This window comes from Rhinolophus hipposideros (assembly GCF_964194185.1).
Source record: "Rhinolophus hipposideros genome assembly, chromosome: 20".
Taxonomy (NCBI): Eukaryota; Metazoa; Chordata; class Mammalia; order Chiroptera; family Rhinolophidae; genus Rhinolophus; species Rhinolophus hipposideros.
The window spans coordinates 15,077,285-15,096,359 of record NC_138066.1 but is presented as its reverse complement, the minus strand read 5'-3'; the positions used below and the strand labels follow the sequence as shown (position 1 = coordinate 15,096,359).

Genomic DNA, 19,075 nt, shown 5'->3' with positions numbered 1-19,075 from the left:
CTGGGCCTGAACAGCAGCAGAGCGGAGAAAGTGCTGAGTCCCGGATGAGTGTGCTGGCAGACCTGCATCGGGGGTGGGGGGCAAGCACTTAGGATAAAGGGTCATTAGCTGTGATGTGGAGGGAGCAGCTGGGGACGCAGGAGCTCAACTGGAACATGTTAGGCAGGAGGTGTTTGTGAGATACCCAGAGGAGACAGAAAATAATTCTTTCCTAGAAATTGCAATTGTTTGAAAATGATGTCAAAACCGATTTTGCCCCTGGCCCTCTGCAGCAGCTGTGTCCTCCCAGAATCTCAGTCTATTTGTCTCTCAGTTCTTTATCCAGTTAAAGAGGCCTCACCTTCACCCTGTTCAGAAGGGCGGGGAGGGTTTGACCAGGAGGCCCCGGGGTCCTGAGAAACCTTGACCCTCTGGCAGCCTAGTGTCCAGGGCACAATCCCCTTCCCAGGACGTTTTTCCCCAAGAGGCCTGGGCAAGGGGAAAGCTCAAGAGGACAGAGGTTCCCCCATGTGTCCACCCCCTGGTGGGGCCTGGGCCCTGGGACAAAAGCGCCGAGCAGCCTGGCCTTGGTCAAGCCCTGGGAACAAGTCAGCCTGAGGCTAGAGCTCCCTGCCAGAATCCCAGCTCTGTCTTCTTGCATAACTTGATCAAATTGTATTCCTTTGTCATGTTCTCTCCCACTCACAGACATTTGTGTGATGGATATGAGCCCTTTTCTTTTATTATTAGTCACTAACCACAGGTAACCCAGTTTTTCCAAATGATCTATGTCACTTATAAAAGGCAACATCCACTCCTACTATAGTTGTGTTCCTGAGTTTTGATCCCTGGCATAAATAAGCAACTGTGTGGGGGGGTGAGCCTGCGTGTGTGTGTGTGTGTGTGTGTGTGTGTGTGTGAGTGTGAATTGTGTATGAGAGCATCGCACGTGTGAGTAGACGTGTGTCTGCGTGTGAACGAGTATGCCTGTGTGAAGTGCATGTGTACACGTGTGGTGTTCGTGCACGTGGACGGGTGAGGGAGTACATGTCTGTGCACGGCACGATCGGGGTGTCACTTAGTTTTGCATGAATTTTCTAGGAGCTCATTGTTCTGGTTTCAGGGACACAGGGTGATCACAGGAGTATAATTTGGGACTGATGGCTCTGGCAGTAAAGTCATATTTTGATGGTACATTTTAGACTTGACGTAGTCTGAGAACTTACTCGTTCTCAGTAAATACTGAATGATGCCCAGTTTAATGGTCTGTATATGAAACAACCCAAAGTACACTATACCCCCTAAAAAACAGTTGAAAATATCCCTGCTCGTTTATATTGTTTAATTTTCACATAACACACGAAGTAGCACAAGAGCCACGGTTTAGTGAGGCGCTAGGCCAGAGTGGCAGACACTTAACTTTCACACACCTAGTTTGGTACATTGGTGATGGCTGCCTGAGCCCTGTGTTGAGAAAGGTGCTGAGGATGCATTTGAGCTCAGGGTGGATGCTGAGATCAATTAGCCATGTCTGCTCTGGGCAGGGGGATTGAGGGAGATGGTCCTTCTTTCACTTCGCAGGAGTGCCATCTCCAGGGAGGTACAGGTGTGGCCCCTGCCTACCGGGGGCCATGTGGGGTATCACTTTAGTGATAGGTCGAGGGTAGTCATGGGCAAAGGGACATGGTGACTTTGTGTGAGAGAAACGTGGAAGAGGCCTTGGGTCATGGGACTCCAGCTGGGTGTGTCTGGGTAGACAGAGGGTAAAGGAGAGGGGTCCGCATGAGCAGCATCCAGAATATGGAAATGGGTGATCTCAAGAGGGTGAGGAAGAGAAATGTCAGGCTGGCTGGGGTAGGGAAGCCAAACAGGGAGGCCAAAAGTTGAGGTCTGATCCCAGAGGTGGGCACAGGAGAGATCTGGGCAGCCCCCATCTGCCTCCCAGCTCCCCTTGGGTTTGGGGGGTGTCAAAGTTCTGTCTTCCATGTTTCCCCCAAGGCGGCTGCCCTCTATATCCCAAGAGGCTCCAGGAAGTGCCTTTAGCGGGAGTTGGGGCCAGGGTGACTCCTCACCATCCATGGGCTCCATGGACAGCCTTGGTGACTCATGGCTGGGGGGTGGGGGTGACGGGAGCAGGTGAAGTCAGCCTAGTAACCACCCGCCCACAGGTAGACAAGACGGAAGACAAGTCCCTGGAGGAGCGGGGCCGCATACTCATCTCCCTCAAGTACAGCTCACAGAAGCAGGGCCTGCTGGTCGGCATCGTGCGGTGTGCACACCTGGCTGCCATGGACGCCAATGGCTACTCGGACCCCTATGTGAAAACGTGAGTATGTGGCCAGGCCAGCCACCTCCTTCCCCCTCACCTCAGGGGACGGGAGTTCCGTGTGACGAGATTAGTAGTTCACGTGGCAAGCACTGAGAGAGGCCTGTGCCCACGGGCCACATTACCTTCTCTGCTCCTTTGGCAACTCCGTGGGTTAAGCCTGGCCAGCCCCATTTCACAGATGAGGAAGCTGAGGCCCATAGAAGTAGAGTGGCTTCCCAGGCCTCACAGATAGAGAGTGGATATCTCCTGACACCCCATTCACAGGGCCCAGGAAGGGCCACGAGCACATCGCAGGAGGAGGCAGGAGGCGAAAGGCCCGTGCCAAGAGGCTGAGAGATCCAGTGAAAGAACTCCCCCAAGATTTAGTGCTCTCTACGTGCCCAACCCTGTGCTGATGCCACAGGTGCAGACAAGGGTCCCCCAGCCCTGCCAGCAGGGCCTCATAGTGGAACTGGGGGGAGACACTAACTCAGGGACCATGCAAGGCAACCTCGGCCCCAAGCCGTGAACCCCTGCCAGGATAGGCTGTGATCCTAGCTCTGAGGGGCCGGCAGGAGCTGGTGGCCCTCTGGATAGGGATGAAACAGCTGTCTCAGTGACCACCATCACTGCTTTGGGCCTTCCACAAACAAAAGATGGGTATTAGTCTGCATTCAGTGAGACTCTCTTGAAGGGTGGGACTTGGGGAGGAATTTGGCTTAGCAGAAAGGAAGTGTTGCTGTTCAGAGGACAGAGGAGTTAAGATACAGAAGCAGGAATGGGCCTGGTCTGAGAGACAGGGAGGCCCAGGTGACAGAGGCCATGGAGAAGTCTTGACACCATAGGGAAGCCAGTGCTGCCACATGGCACAACTCTAGGGCCACCATTCCCACTGACCACTATCATATTTCTGTCACTTGTAGAATTAGATAACAAGAATGATGCAGACACTATGGAAAACGGTTTGGCGGTTACTCAAAAGGTTAAGCATGGAGATACCACATAACCTAGCAATTCCACTCCTAGGTGTATAACCCAAGAGAACTGCAAACAGACGCCCACACAAAAACTTGTACATGAATGTTCATACCGAGTTTCCCCGAAAGTGAGACCTAACCGGAAAATAAGCCCTAGCACGATTTTTCAGGATGACATCCGCTGAACATAAACCCTAATGCGTCTTTGGAGCAACAATTAATATAAGACCCGGTCTTATTTTGGGGGAAACATGGTAGTAGCAATATTCACAATAAACAAAAGGGAGAAACATCCTAAATTCCCATCAACAGATGAACAGATAAACAAAATATAGTCTATCTACACAATGAAGTATTATAAAAAGTGAAACGCTGATTCATGCTACATGTATGAATATGAACCTTGAAAATATTATGCTAAGTGAAAGAAGCCATACCTTATATGATTCCATTTATATGAAATGTCCATAATAAGCAAAACCATAGAAATAGAAAAAGATTAGTACTTGCCAGGGGCTGGGGGAAGTTTGGGGGGGCAAAGTGGGGGAATGGGGAGTGACTGCTAATGAGTACCAGATTCCTTTCTGGGGTGATAAAAATGTTATAAATTAGGATGGCCGGTTAGCTCAGTTGGTCAGAGCGTGCCGCTAATAACACCAAGGTTGCCAGTTCAATCCCCACATGGGCCACTGTGAGCTGTGCGCTGCTTAAAAAAAATTATAAATTGATCATGGTGATGGTTGTACAACTCCGTGAAATACTAAAACCCCTTGAATTATGTACTTTCAAAGGGTCCGTTGTACAGCACGTGAATTACATCTTGTAAAGCTGTGTTTTTTTTTTTTTTAAATCCAATGCCACCAGGCCCCAGGAGCAGTGCCCCTGTGTAATGGAAAGGTGACCAGCATCCTTGGGAGAAGGCAGTTCCCCACAATTGGCGCAGGGACTACTCATTTTCCACATAAAAAACAATGAATTGGGCCCCAATGCCAACCATTAACAAAACAATGATTTTCAATGAGTTAGAGACCACTGTGAGGGGAAGTGCTGTTACAGTTCAGAAAACAATCAGGAGATTCTTAATAACCACTGGAGGGGAAGTTGGCAGTATCTAGTAAGTAGGAAATTGTGCGCCCCATCGCTGCATTGTTTTCCTTCCAGGTTTGTATCCTAGAAACCCGTGCCTGGGTGGAAAGCTGTTCATTGCAGCATTGCTTGTCATAGCGATAAACTGAAAATAGCCACGCATTCATCAGCAGAGGGATAGATTAGTAAAATGTGGCATCTGCATCAAATGGTATACTATTCAGTTAAAATTAATAAATTAGGACTAAACAAATTAACATGGACAGCTATCCAAAACATGCTAAGCCCAAAGCAAACTGCAAAATGCTGCACACAGGGTGATGCTATTTCTGGACATTTCTTAAACCCTGCAGAGCTTCTCACTGTAGTGGTCTCTGGGGAGGGCGGAGGGGGAAGAGAATGGAGAGGGGAACAAGGTGCCTCTACCTGTGCCTGTGATACTAGAGTTCTCTTACAGCAGGAAATATAGTCTGAAGCCAAAATGTTGTGAAATGTTTAAATCAGGCTCAGCGGCTACCTGCCAGGTTGACAGGAACTCCAGGGCCCTGTGCTGAGTCACCCAGAAAGCAGGGTCTCCGCTGGTCCAACACATGGTCCAGCCATCTCCCACGGTCAGGCAGAGGTGGCCCTGGCAGGACATGGCCACCATGCCCCACCACCCAGCCACAGGCCAGGTCAGCGTGTCTCTCAAAGACAAACGGATATGTGGGTGGCTCCCTGTATCAGAGCCACATGGCACTCCACTGGGGGGCCCCCACATCGACCTGGAAACCTCACGTTTGGTTAAAACTCCCTGGGTGAGACATCAGGGCTGCTGCCAAGGGCTCCTGATGGTTCCTTATCTCTGAGAAGCCCCTTCCTGGACCGTGGGCCTCTTACTAAAAGCAGGAGAAATAAAAGCACAGGTTAGATTCTGAGCTGTGTGACCCCCAAGAAGAGAGCCATCAAGGAAAGTGTCAGATGGTAGGTGCTGAGGGTTAAAACTAGATGAGCCAAGACCTTTTGTCAGCACCTTTCTTTTTATAAACCTCACCCCAGGTGACATGTGCCTCAGTTTCCCCAGGCTGAAAGTTGACCCCAAACCCAGCTCTTCAGAGTATAAAGGAAAGAAACCAGAGGTGACCGTGATGGTAATAATCATTAACAGGTACTGAGCAATTGCTCTGTCAAGGGCTGTGCTGGGCTTCTTCAGCGCCCCCCTCCGACCCCCATAACCCTACACAGTTATGTCTATTACTACCTCTATGTCACACCTAGAGGAGCTGAGGAAACTCAAGCAACTTGCTGTGCCACCCTGGGCTACTCCTTCCTTCTCTGGCCCTCTGGTTTCTTCTAGGGGCCTTAGGCTAGCAGTAGTCACTGTACAGAAGGGACCAGAGGTGACATTGCTGGGGGAGCTCCATGAGCCCTGCTGGGGGTCCATGAGGGGGTCCTGACAGCAAGGGAGGGAGAGAGGCCACCGGGCAGGCCTCGGGCTCTGCCAGGGTACTCTCCTGGCCTACCCAGGTCACACTTGGGAGGGAGCTCACCGGAGTGGTGAGGTGAGGCAGGCAAGGGGCTCTAGTCAGAGCAAACCGCACAAAAGGCTGGCCCAGAGGCAGAACAAAGGAGGATCCTAGGGGAACATCTGTGGCTGGAGGCCCTGAGGCTGGTGGCCGGGTTTGGGGTCAATAGGTAGACAGCGGCCGTGCAGCACTCAGGGCATGGGGATCCTAGAACAGCTTTCCTTCTAGAGGCTTCCAAAGGCAGCGTGAGGGATGTCCCCACTGTGTGGGGCTCCCTTGTCCCTTCTCTCACACTAAAGCAAAATAGGCAAAGAACAAGACAGAAAACAAAATAGCAATCAACAGCAACATGCTCAACAAGCATATGGAAGCTTGTAAGGAACTGAAGAAATTCACCATATCTGGGTGGAGGGGTTTAAGGGAACCACTTAACTTGTTTTAAAAATCAGGCTTATTGAGGCATAATTTACTCACAGTGATTTTCTCCTCTTTTGAAAGGGCACTTAGGTTGTTTCCATGTCTTGGCTATTGCAAATAATGCTGCAATAACATAGGGTTGCATACATCTTTACAAATAAGTGTTTCCAAATTTTGGGGGTAGATACCCAGAAAAGGGATTGCTGGCTCAAATGGTAACTCTATGCTTAATTTTTTGAGGAACCTCCATATTGCTCTCCATAGAGGCTGCACCAATTTACATTCCCACCAGCAGTGTACAAGCGTTCCCTTTTCTCCACAGCCTCTCCAAAACATTGCTTTTTGTCTTACAGATAACAGCCATTCTAACGGCGGTGAGGTGGTAGCTCATTGTGGTTTTGATTTGCATTTCCCTTAGCTAGTGATGAACATTTTTTCATGTATCTGTGTGCCTTCCTTGGAAAAAGTGTCTATTCAGGTCTTGTGCCATTTTTTAATTGGATTGTTTGATTTTTTTGTTGTTGTTGAGTTGTGTGAGTTCTTTATGTATTTTGGATATTAGCCCCTTATTAGAGGTATCATTTTGAAAGTATCTTCTTCCATGCCATTGGTTGCCTTTTTGTTTTGTTGATTTCGCTGTGCAGAAGCGTTTTACTTTGATACAGTCCCATTTATTTATTTTTGCGCTTTCTAAAAATTTTTTATCAGGAAATATTGGGGAACAGTGTGTTTTTCAAGGGCCCATCAGCTCCAAGTCGTTGTCCTTCAATCTAGTTGTAGAGGGCGCAGCTCAGCTCCAAGTCCAGTTGCCATTTTCAATCTTTAGTTGCAGGGGGCACAGCCCACCATCCCATGCGGGAACTGAACCGGCAACCCTGTTGTTAAGAGCCTGCACTCTAACAACCAACTGAGCCATCGGCCGCTCCTCCGCGGCAGCTTGTTGTCTTCAATCTAGTTGTGGAGGGCACAGCTCACTGGCCCATATGAGAGTCGAACCGACAACCCGATTGTTCACAGCTCACGCTCTAGCCAACTAAGCCATCCGGCTGCCCCTATTAGTTTTGCTTTTATTTCCCTTGTCCTTGGGGTCAAGTTCACAAAAACTCTGACATCAAAGTCCACAAGTTTAGTGTATATGTTTTCTTTTATGTATTGTATTGCTTCAGGTCTTATATTCAAGTCTTTAATCCATTTTGAGTTAATTTTTGTGTATGGTGTCAGATAGCAGTCTAGTTTCCATTCTTTTGCATGTGGCTTTCCAATTTCCCCAACACCATTTAATGAAGAGACTTGCCTTTCTCCATTGAATGTTTTTGGCTCCTTTGTCAAAAAGTAGTTACCCATATATGTGTGGGTTTATTTTGGGGCTCTCAATTGTGTTCCATTGGTCTGTGCATCTGTTTTTCTGCCAATACCATTTTGTTTTTATTACTGTAGCTTTGTAGTATAGTTTGTAGTACAGTTTGAAGTCAGGGAGTGTGATACCTCTAGCTTTATTCTTTTTTCTCAGGATTGCTTTGACTATTCAGGGCCTTTTGTGATTCCATACAAATTTGCGGATTTTTTGTTCTATGTCTGTGAAAAATTCCATTAGGCTTTTGATAGGGATTGCATTAAATCTAAATATTGCTTTATGGCCATTTTAACTATGTTGATTCTTCCAATCTATGAACATGGAATAGTTTTCTATTTCTTTATGTCTTTAGTTTCTTTCAATGTATTATGGTTTTCAGTGTACGGGTCCTTCACCTTCTTTGTTAAGTTTATTCCTAGGTATTATCTTCTTTTTGCTGTGATTGCAAATGGGTTTTCTTCATTTCTCTTTCTAATATTTTGTCATTAGTATATAGGGATGCAACAGATTTTTGTATATTGATTTTATATCCTGCAACTTTACTATATTTATTGCTTTTAAGAGTTTTTTTGTAGAGTTGTTAGGGCTTTCCATCTATAAAATCAGGTCATCTGCAAATAGTGACAGTTCTACTTCTTCATTCCCAATTTGGATGCCTTTTATTTCTTTTTCTTGCCTAACTGCTCTGGCTAGGACTTCCAGTACTATGTTGAATAACAGTGGCAAGAGTGGGCATCCTTAAAGGAAACGTTTTCAGTTTTTCACCACTGAGGATGATGCTAGTTGAGGGTTCATCATACATGAATGGCCTTTATTATGTTGAGGTAGTTTTCCTCTATACCCATTTTATTGAGTGTTTTTATCGTAAGTGGATGTTGTATCTTGTTAAATGCTTTTTCTGCATCTATTGATAAGATCATACGATTTTTATATTTTATTTTGTTAATGTTGTATGTCAAATTGACTGATTTGCAGATGTTGAACTATCCTTGCATCGCTGGAATGAATCCTACTTCAGTATGATCCTTTTAAGGTATTATAGTCAGTTTACTAGTATTTTGTTTAGGATCTTTTCATCCAAGTCCATCAATGATATTGGCCTGTAATTTTCTTTTCTTGTGTTGCCCTTACCTGGGTTTGGTATCAGGGTAATGTTGGCCTCATAAAATGAGTTGGAAAGCATTCTTCTTCAATTTTTGGGAAGAGGTTGAGAAGGATTGATATTAAATCTTCTTTGAATGGTAAAACTCATCAGTGAAGCCATCTCGTCCTGGACTTTTGTTTTTGAGGAGGTTTTTTATTATTATTATTACTGTTTGAATTTCCTTACTAGTGATCAGTCTATTTAGGTTTTCTACTTCATGATTAAATCTGGGAAGGTTGTAGCCTAAGAATTTGTCCGTTTCTTCTAGGTTATCAAATGTAGTATATAGCCTTTCACAGTATTCTTGTATAATCCTTTGTATTTCTGTATTGTCCGTTGTAACTTCTCTTCATTTCTATTTGAGTCTTCTGTCTTTTCTCCTTAGTGAGTCTAGCCAGAGGTTTGTCAATTTTGTTTATCTTTTCAAAGAAACAGCTCTTTGTTTCATTGATTTTTTTCTATTGTCTTTTTGTTCTCTATTTCATTCACGCTCTGGTTTTATTATTTCCTTCCTTCTACTGACTTTGGGCTTCATTTAGTCTTCTTTTTCTGATTTTTTAAGGTGTAATGGTAGGTTATTTAGGATTTTTGTTTCTTGAGGTAGACCTATAAATCTATAAAATTCCCTCTTAGTACCACTTTTGTTGCATCCCCAAAATTTTGGTATGTTTTATTTTCATTTTCATTTGTTTCTATGTATTTTGACCTCTTATTTCTTCTTTGATACAATAGTTGTTCAGTAGCAAGTTGTTTAATCTCCACACATTTATGGTTTTTCCAGATTTCTCCTTGTTAATTTCCAGTTTCACAGTATTGTGATTGGAAAATATGGTTGATGTTATTTCATTCTTAAGTTTATTGAGACTAGTTTTGTGCCCCAACATGTGGTTTATCCTTGAGAATTGTTCCATGAGCACTTGAAAAGAATAAGTATTTTGTTGTTTCAGGATGGGAAGATCTATAAATATCAGTTAAGTCCATTTGGTCTCGTGTCATTTAATGCTGGTATTTCCTTATTGACTTTCTGTCTGGATGATCTATTCATTCCTGTAAGTGAGGTATTCAGGTCCCTTACTATAATTGTATTTTTGTCAGTTTCTACCATTAGGTCTGTTAGAAATTGCTTTATATTTTTTGGTGTTCTCAGGTTGGGTGAATATATACTGACAAGTGTGTCTTCTTAATGAATTGTCCCCTTTATCATTATAAAATGTCCATTTTTGGTTTTTGTTACCTTTTTTATCTTGAAATCTATTTTGTCTGATTTAACTACTGCTACACCCCAACTTTTCTCTGGATGTTATTTGCTTGGAGTATCATTTTCCACCCCTTCACTTTGAGCTTATGTTTACCTTTGGAGCTGAGATGAGTCTCCTGCAGGTAACATATAGCTGGGTCTTTGTTTTTTAATCCATCCCGCTACTCTTTACCTTTTGATTGGTGAGTTCAGTCTATTTACATTTAGGGTAATTATTGATATATGAAGACTTACTACAGCCATCTTATCTTTTGTTTTCTGGGTTCTCTGTGTCTCCATTGTTTCTTTTTCATTGTGATTCTGTCTGCTATTTGCATTTGGCAGTTTTCTATGACTTTTTTTGTCTCTGTTTTCTTTTATGTTTCATGTCTCAGCTCTGGATTTTTGTTTTGTAGTTACCATTAGGGTTGTGTACAATGTCTCATACATGCAATAGCCCTTTTATTCTTACTGCCTCTTATCTTCATTCATCTATACATGTTCAGTCTCTTTCTCCCTTCCCTTTTATGATTTTGCTGTCACAAATTATCTTTTTATGTTGTACACTGGTTACCTAATTGCAGTAATTATAGTTTGTTGTTGTGTGTATGTGTGTGTGTGTGTGTGTGTGTGTGTGTTTAATTGGGGAACAGTGTGTTTCTCTAGGGCCCTTCAGCTCCAAGTCGTTGTCCTTCAATCTAGTTGTGGAGGGCACAGCTCAGCTCCAAGTCCAGTCGCCGTTTTCAATCTTTAGTTGCAGGGGGCGCAGCCCACCATCCCATGCAGGAATCGAACCAGCAACCCTGCCATTAAGAGCTCACTCTCTAACCAACTGAGCCATCGGCCACTGAAGTTATAGTTATTTCTAATGCCCCCGTTTCCCCCTTAAACCTTTATAATTGTTTAATATCGTATTCTGAAGTAGAGTTGCATTTTCCTGCCCGTCTGTTAGTCATCATACTCAAAGTTCTGTATACTTTTGTCTTTTTGTTTTTGATAGAAGAGCTCCTTTAAACATTTCTTGTAATTCAGGTCTTATGGTAAATTCTCTCAGCTTTTGTTTGTCAGGAAAAGTCTTTCTTTCTCCATATCTAAAAGATAATTTTTCCGGATATATTATCTTTGGCTGATGGTTCCTCTCGTTTTGATATTTTGAATATTTCCTTCCACTCTCTCCTGTCTTATGATGTTTCTACTGAAAAATCTGATGATAATCTAACAGGGTTTCTTTTGTAGGTTACAGTCTTTTCTTCCCTGGCTGCCTTGAGAATTATTTGTTATTAATTTTTGACAGTTTAAATAAAATGTGTCTTGGAGGTCTTTTTTTATTGATATAATTAGATGCTCTGTTACTTTCTTCTGTTCTAAAGTCCAGTTCTTTCCATAGGCTTGGAAAGTTCTTATCAATTATTTCTTTGAGTTGGCTCTCTGTTCCCTTCTCCCTCTCTTCGCTTCCTGGTATACCCATTATCCTTATGTTGCTCTTTCTAATGGAGTCAGATAGTTTTCATAGAGTTCTTTTATTATTATTTTTTAACTCTCAGTTCTCTCTCCTCCTCATGGGTTATTTCTAAGTTTCTATCTTTGAGCTCTCTAATTCTCTTTTCCATCTTGCCTGCTCTATTTCCAGTGCTGTCTAATGCATTCCTCATCTCATTTATTGAGTTCTTCAGCTCCAGAATTTGGTTCTTTTTTATAGTTTCATTCTCTTTGGTAAAGTACCCCTTTTGTTCATTAATTTTATTCCTGAGCTCATTGAACGGCCTGAGTTCTCTTGTATCTTGTTAAGCTGCTTCATAACTGCAATCTTAAATTCTCTGCCATTTAAGTCACAGTCTTCCATGACTTTGAATGTGGTTTCTGGAAACTTTTCATTTTTTTCCTGTGCTGCCATGCTACCTTGGTTGTTCATGGTATTTGATGGGTTGTTTCTCTGCCTGCTCATTTGAGGTAGTGGACTCATTTCTTGTTTAGATACTGTTTTGCTCTCAATTCAGCACATTGATAGGTAGGGTACTTTCTTTTGTTTTCCAGTAGATGGTGTTATAGCACAAGTTTTGTTTTCTTTTACCTGCACTATTTGTGCTTCTGGGATCACAGTAGAGTAGTGTCACTTCAGTTAAGGAAAATGCCACATACCCACTGGGATGGTGGGTGTCCCCTCTGTGACAGCTCACCTTGGTTATGCGGCATCACCACTGTGGTGGGTGTGGAGAACCGGTTTGGGGCGTTCCCAGCACTGCCTCCTTTTTACTAATGGTCACTGGTCCCACTGTGTTTCTGGAGGCATCTCAACTGCCTCTACCAGGCTCTGCTGGGATGGGTGTGGCAGGGAGAGCACACTGGTGTTTCGCAGCTCTGGCCCTGCCAACAGTGGCGGTTGGCACCACTGTGCTGTTTGGGTCTTCTCTACTATCTTTACCGGGCTGTTAGGATGGGTGGGGCAAAGGAGGCAAGTTCATGATCTCGCAGTTTTACCCCCTGCCAGCAATGGCTGTTGGCACCCCTGTGCTCTGTAAGGCTTCCCAGCCACTCCTATGGAGGTCTGCCATGATAGGGAGAGGTGAGGCCTTTTCCCAGGGGAACACTGTTTCTGCCCCTCTTACACTCTAGGCTGTAGTATGAGGGCTGCAGCGCGACTTCTACATCAGTGCCACGCTCGCTGGAGCCGTGGTGGGTGCCAAACTGCATCTGCAGCCACCATCCCTATCCTTCCCCTGACCCACCTCCCCTACTCAATCCAATGAGGATCCTTTGTTGTTCTAGTCATCCGACTTGTAAATGTACAGAGAGAAACAAAGGAGTCTTCTCACTCTGCCATGATGCTGCCAGCCCTAGCAAGGATTTTAAAGATGATGGTACTCAATTTTGTCAAGGGCACTGTGTATCAACTGTATGGCGTTTCTGGAGGGCGGTTTGGCAAAACGAAGCAGGAAGCTTGACGTGTGTGACTCTGGATGGGCAATTTCACTTCTAGGAATTTAGTCATTCCTTCAATAGATGTGTATTGACCTACCCAGTGCCAGGCACTGAGCTGGGTCCCAGGAAGCTGGTGATGGGTGAGACAGATGCGGGCCTCACCTCTAGAGATCTCTCAGCAGGGGCAGAGCAGTTGTCAATCAATTATCTATGCAGGGACAGGATGAGAGGGGTTCTGCCAAGGAGAGGGTCTGGGCCTCCTGTTCTGCCTTCTGAACACCAGCCCTGTGCTGAGCAGCCGTGTGACCTTGGGCAAGTCCCTTTACCTCGCTGAGCCTCCAATAAAGACAGCTGTCCTGCATCAATGTCTAAGGAGCTAATAATGCCTGTGGAGGGGCTGGCTCCCAAGCCGGGCTTCCCTCTCTGTTGGGGAAGCATTATTGTCACTGTCCTTCCTCAAGGCTCCAATGAGGTAGTGGAAATGGCTGCGTAACTCTGGGGATATACTAAAAACTGCTGTATTTTACCCTTTAGGAAGATGAAGTTTATAGTATGTGAATTATAGCTCAGTAAGTCTGCCATAAAAAAAAAAAAAAAAAAAAAAAAAAGCTCTAACAAGGGACCAACTCTGCTAAAAATGTTTTTCTGGTGAAAAATGTGAGCTTTGTGAAAATCAGACTTGCAGAAACAAGGAATATCCTCTTTCCTAGAGAGAAGGAGGGGGCTCCATGGTTAATTGCAGGAAAGGGCATGTGAACGGAAGTCTGTCCAGGTAATGAAGAAACCGCTTGTTTCTCCCTCTGTAGCTGACCGCCCACCTTTGCCACAAAGTAGTGCTGGGGAATATGATGATTAGGATGAACAGGGGGGACCCAGGAATATCTCTCCAGGGACAAAAAGCTCTTCCAAGCCCTGCTAGCTCCATCTGTACCCACAGCTTCTCCCCACCCTCTGCCTATCCATCGGTTATAATTCCAGATACCTGAAGCCAGATGTGGACAAGAAATCCAAACATAAGACAGCAGTAAAGAAGAAGACCCTGAACCCAGAGTTCAATGAGGTACAAGGGGCTGGTGAAGCCACAAGACAGGGCGCCTGGGAGGGACTGGGTTTTCACGGGTCACTGTGGGAGTTTGGAGGGTGAGAAGAGAGGGTGGGGAAGGGCTAATAGGAGAGCCCCCAGCCATGGGGGCCAGGGAGAGGCACAGGCCAATCTGAACCAGGTTGTGCAGATGGAGGGGAGAGGCTGGCCTGGAAAGAGCAGAGGATGGATGGAAGTGATGATTGTGGCCACACTGGATGTGGAATTGGAAGTGGGGGAACCCAGCAGCAGGAGGGGGAGGGGTGAGGGAGATGGGGGAAGCTCTGGGGGGGACGTGATCAGGGCAAGGAGCACAGAGGCCTTGGGCAGAGCCTGAGTGACGCAAGGACAAACAGAGGAGACTGAAGAGATGCTCCCAGAGATTGAGGGTGGTACCAGGTGTTGGAGCACCATGGAAACCAGAGGGAGAGAAGGTTCCACAAAGAAGGGAGTGGTCAGCAAAGCCAGACCCAAGAGAGGTCATGCACGCCAAGGTTGCCGAATGTGAATTGATTTGGCACGAAGGAGGCTCTCGGGGGATCTTGAGAGAGAGGCTTCAGTGACGAAGGGGCAGGTGGGTTAGAGTGAAAGGGACCCTGAGGACCCCAGCCAGGCTCTCAGGCAGACGTGGATAAGGTGGATGAGAAACCACCATTGTCCACCACCATGCACTGACCACCCTCCCATTTACCCACCCCTCCCTTGGTTCATGCCCTCACCATACCTCAGAGCCCTCCTGGCCATGTGGCATTGGCCCTGACTGTTCCCTTCTGGCCACCAGGAGTTCTGTTACGAGATTAAGCATGGGGACCTGGCCAAGAAGACCCTGGAGGTCACTGTTTGGGATTACGACATTGGGAAATCCAACGATTTCATTGGTAAGAGGACATGACAAGAATGTCGTTTGGCCACATGCCCATTCTGATTTCAGTGAATGGCAGTAGCCCTAAAGCAGGCCACGGCCTTGCCTTCCTGGCCTCTGGGGAAATCTGGGGCCATAGACCAGCTGCTCCCACACCTGAGGGGCTTCAGACATTATTCAGCCTGACCCCATATGACAGAGGAAGAAACAGGCCCAGAGAGGGAAAGAGGCCTGGAGGGTCACACAGCAGTCTGTGGAGCAGAAGTGAGAGGTGGTGATGGTCAGTGCCTCAGGCTGAACTCTGAGCCCTTGTGGCCCAGAAGCCCTGGTAGACTTGGGGGCTGTGCATAGTAGAACTGCCCTGGCCCTTTCTTGCTCTTTTGCCTCCATCCTTTGTCCCCTAACACATGCCACTGCACTCTGCCCCAGTACTGCTCTGGTCCTGGGTAGAGGAAGAGCAGGATCCCCAGGCCCTGATCTGGGGAACCAAGAGTGTGGGATGGCAGTCAGAACACTGTCCACCTTCAGAGCCCGGTGGGTAAGATGGAGGTTCTGGCCTTAGAGCATGGAATCTAGGAAGGGGTGGTTGGCGCACTGCGGATGGGCCCATGGGAGGACCTGCCCCCTTAACTCCCCTCCTGTAGGTGGTGTGGTTCTGGGCATCAACGCCAAGGGCGAGCGCCTGAAGCACTGGTTTGACTGCCTGAAGAACAAGGACAAGCGGATAGAGCGCTGGCACACGCTCACCAATGAGCTCCCTGGGGCTGTGCTCAGCGATTGACCGGCCCCCACCTGCTGCCACACCCACCCCTACGTGTCACCTGGCCCAGCCCAGACCTGGCCCTGGGCTTCCTCAGCTGCCACCAAGGGCCTTGGCCCCCATGTTGGGGGAAATCCAGGACACCTGCTCAGACACAGAACCACTGCAGCCCCCACTTGGAGGCCATGGAGGACCCAGCCACTCCGAGAGACAGCGAGGACAGAGCGGGCCTTCTTTCAGCTCCTGGGGCCTGATGAGGCCAGAGGTGGGAAGAGAGGAGCTTGGCCTTAGCACCCACCCCAGGGAAGTGGGTGGGGCTGTCCAGGGACAAGGACCCTACAAGGACCCTACTAAAAGTCAGCAGAAGGTCACAGGGGGCCCCAGGCTGAGAGAACAGGAGTACAGGGGTGCCCTCGCAGGGCCAGTGAGAACTCCTGAGAGGAGCATTAGGAAGAGGTACATGGCGGGAGGAGATTGTGGGCAGGACAGGACTCTGGCTACATCCATTCATCTCTAGCATGACTGGGCAGGTGGAAAAAAGTTGACCTGAGAGCCAGCAGTCTGGTGAAGTTCCCAGAAGTTCCCAGTGAACATGTTTCAATTGGCAAATGCTTCACTCGGTGATTTCACAAGCCCCTGGGGATGACTGAGCTCCAGGGCCTGCCCTAGTGCAGTTCCCATCTAGTCAGGGAGCTGAAAACAAACCATTACAACAGGGACTGAGGAATGCCAAGGCCAGCCTGGCCCAACAGTGAGTGCTTTCTGCTGGGGGAGCAGGGAGGGCTTCCCAGAGGAGGTGATGCTTTAGCAAGGCCTTAAAGGATAGTGGAGTTTCTAGGCAGGCAAAGGGAAGGGCAGTGCTGGCAGTGGGAATGGTCTGCATAGGCCTGGAGGGGAGAGAACGGTGATTAGGCCAGGGGTGCTGTGAGGGACCTAGGGTTTATCTGGGGGTCAGAGGCAATGGCCCCCAGCCCTTCTCCCTCCCCACCCCTGGCTGCCAGGCCAGTCTGGGCTCATAGCTTTGGGGGAAGTGAAAGGCATACTGGAAGTACAGTGGTGAAACTGAGGTTGGTGCAGGGTCAAGTTCAGTCCTCAGACCCAGTTCCCTTACCTTGGATGTCTTTCTTCTCCGGAGGAACCTGGAGGCTGGATCCTGCCTCTCATTCTTCCCACTTAAGCATCAAATCAGCTGTAGTCAGGGGGAGAGAAAGGGTCCTTTGTTTTGTACGAAAGGAAGCAAATGTCCTCCTTGCCCTCCTCTTCCCTTCCCCTGCCTCCCTCCTGGGCTCTTCTGGGTTCGGAGCTGGGTGGTGGGAGGACCCCAGGTGGTTGCCCCTGCATCCTGACCCTACTGTGGCCACTGATGTCCCTCTCAGGAATACTGGGCAGCAGTCCAGGGCCTTGTTTCGGGGAAAGCGGAAAGGGAAACACCCTTCCTGGTGGGTTTGTCAGCACCCTGAGTCAGGGAAGGGTTGAAGGGTTGGAGCCCAGGTCTGAAACCCCAGATTTTTCTGCCTACCGAGGGGCCTTCAGGAATGCTGGATGAACAAATGCATAACCAAGGAATTTCTGTGTTCAACCTATCACTGCACTGATGGGAAATAGAGCCCACATAAGGAAAATGACCTGCCCAAGGCCTTCCAGCCTTACCACAGGGGGGTGAATCAGGCTTCATGGCCCCTGCCCCACCCCCAACCCAGAGCTCTGGACAACACACTTCAGGGGAAGGTAAGGTGCTGGGCTCACAATGAGAGGTCCTGCTAGCCGCCTGCCTAAGGCTCACCCCTGCCTGCTGCCCACCCATACCCACACTAGCAGCAAGAGCACAGGGTTTGGACCTTCTGCTGCAAACATAAAGCACACCACCATCTGAGGCCTGGGGTGATGATTCAAATCCCACCAAGTGCCCATCAGCCCTTTCCCCGTTTGCAGGGAACTTGGGACTCCAGCCCCCACACAGTACCTGGCAACTTTCGCTGGTCATGGAGCCTTGGTTTTCCCATCTTTAAGAATTCTGGCTTTGTGTATGTTAAGAGTTTTACGTGCGTCGTCTTAATGAATCTTCACACTTGCTTCTGGATGAGCTCTGGGTACGTTCTTAAATTTGCCTTTCCGAGGGCCTCGTTCAGAGATAAGCCTCACAGCCTCTCTGTGAAGACATGGAAATGCTGAATGGAAAGCTGGAAGGGGCTGTGGGTCACCTAGTACAACTTCCTTATTAGATACGTAGGGAAACTGAAACCCAGTGGGGACAAGAACCCAGGACTGCTGGCACCCAGTCCAGGGCCCTCTACTGCCTCAGGCTGTGCAAGTGTAGACTTCCCTGAAAGATGGTCCCAGCTGACCACAGGGACTATGGCAGGGAGGCAGGGCTTCCTGACAGGCAGCTCAAGCGGAGGATGGGGCGCAGGAGGGCTCCCAGGAAGCGACAGGACCTTCACCAGAACCCTGGCACTGTTCTAGACCCCTTGCAGATTGTATCTCTGTAAAAGAAAAAGCTCCTTGAGAAGAGTCATTTCAAAGTCAGGTGTCAGTAATTAGGGCGTCGTCCGATGCGCTGCATCCACCTCCACCCCACCTCCCTTCCAGGTCCCCGCCCCACCCACCACCACCACTAGCCAATCCCCAACGGGCCCGTCTTCCAACCCTGAAGCGGTAACCGCCTGACCTCTAGTGGCGAGAGCGAGGAACTGCACCTCCCGGCCCGTGCATGTCCAGCCTTTGTTCCTTCTCAACCGAGAGAACCTCCCAATGAATGCATGGACTCTAAGCTGTCGTCGATGCAGACTCGTGCACTGCTTAATACCGTTTTGCTACCATGTGATGGCTGCAGAAATCGAACCTTAACTGCAGCCCCACACACAACTTTTGTATTTTCGTCTGACCTACCCAAAGTTGTCCTTTTTAAGTCTTATTTGTTAATATTTATAATGACATATAATCCAAAGTAAATGGAAACGTTCATTGCGATCATATTGGCTTGGGAGACTTCTTTTTCTTCCCTTTCTTCCACCTCCCCCACACCCTCCAGTTCAAGCCGTTGTTTCTCAGTCTAGTTGTGTAGGACACAGCTCCCTGGCCCATGCTGGTGTTATGAGCCTTGCACTCCCTCCTGGCTGAGGCAGTTGGTCGCTAGCGTAGCGGCACACGGTAGCCCAGCTCCAGGGCTGTTCACAATCTTAGCTATAGAGAGCGCAGCTCCCTGGCCCATGTGGAAATCGAACCGGCGAGCTTGGCATTAGGAGCACGGTGCTCCAACCACCTGAACCACCAGGCCGGCTGGGAGACTCCTTTTAATAGATTGGAATGAGTGGACAGGAAAGGAGAGAATGGCAACTGGGGCTTACTCGGAACATTTTCTCATTTACTCTTCACCAAGAACCCATTTGAGGTAGGTTCCCATTACAGATGGGGAAACTGAGATTCACAGAGGTTAAAATATTTGT

The 19,075-nt window shown here is 47.6% G+C and overlaps 1 protein-coding gene across 1 annotated transcript in view; it reads left to right on the top strand.

Moving 5' to 3' along the window:
- Positions 1 to 18,602, top strand: part of DOC2B (double C2 domain beta) — a 35,604-nt gene extending 17,002 nt beyond the window's left edge. Inside the window, exons 6-9 of the mRNA XM_081029784.1 lie at positions 2,148 to 2,305; positions 13,905 to 13,986; positions 14,789 to 14,885; positions 15,514 to 18,602. Coding sequence (XP_080885910.1) covers positions 2,148 to 2,305; positions 13,905 to 13,986; positions 14,789 to 14,885; positions 15,514 to 15,650 — 474 coding nt within the window. The 3' untranslated portion in view covers positions 15,651 to 18,602. The remainder of the gene's footprint in view (positions 1 to 2,147; positions 2,306 to 13,904; positions 13,987 to 14,788; positions 14,886 to 15,513) is intronic.
- The last annotated feature ends 473 nt before the right edge of the window (positions 18,603 to 19,075 follow it).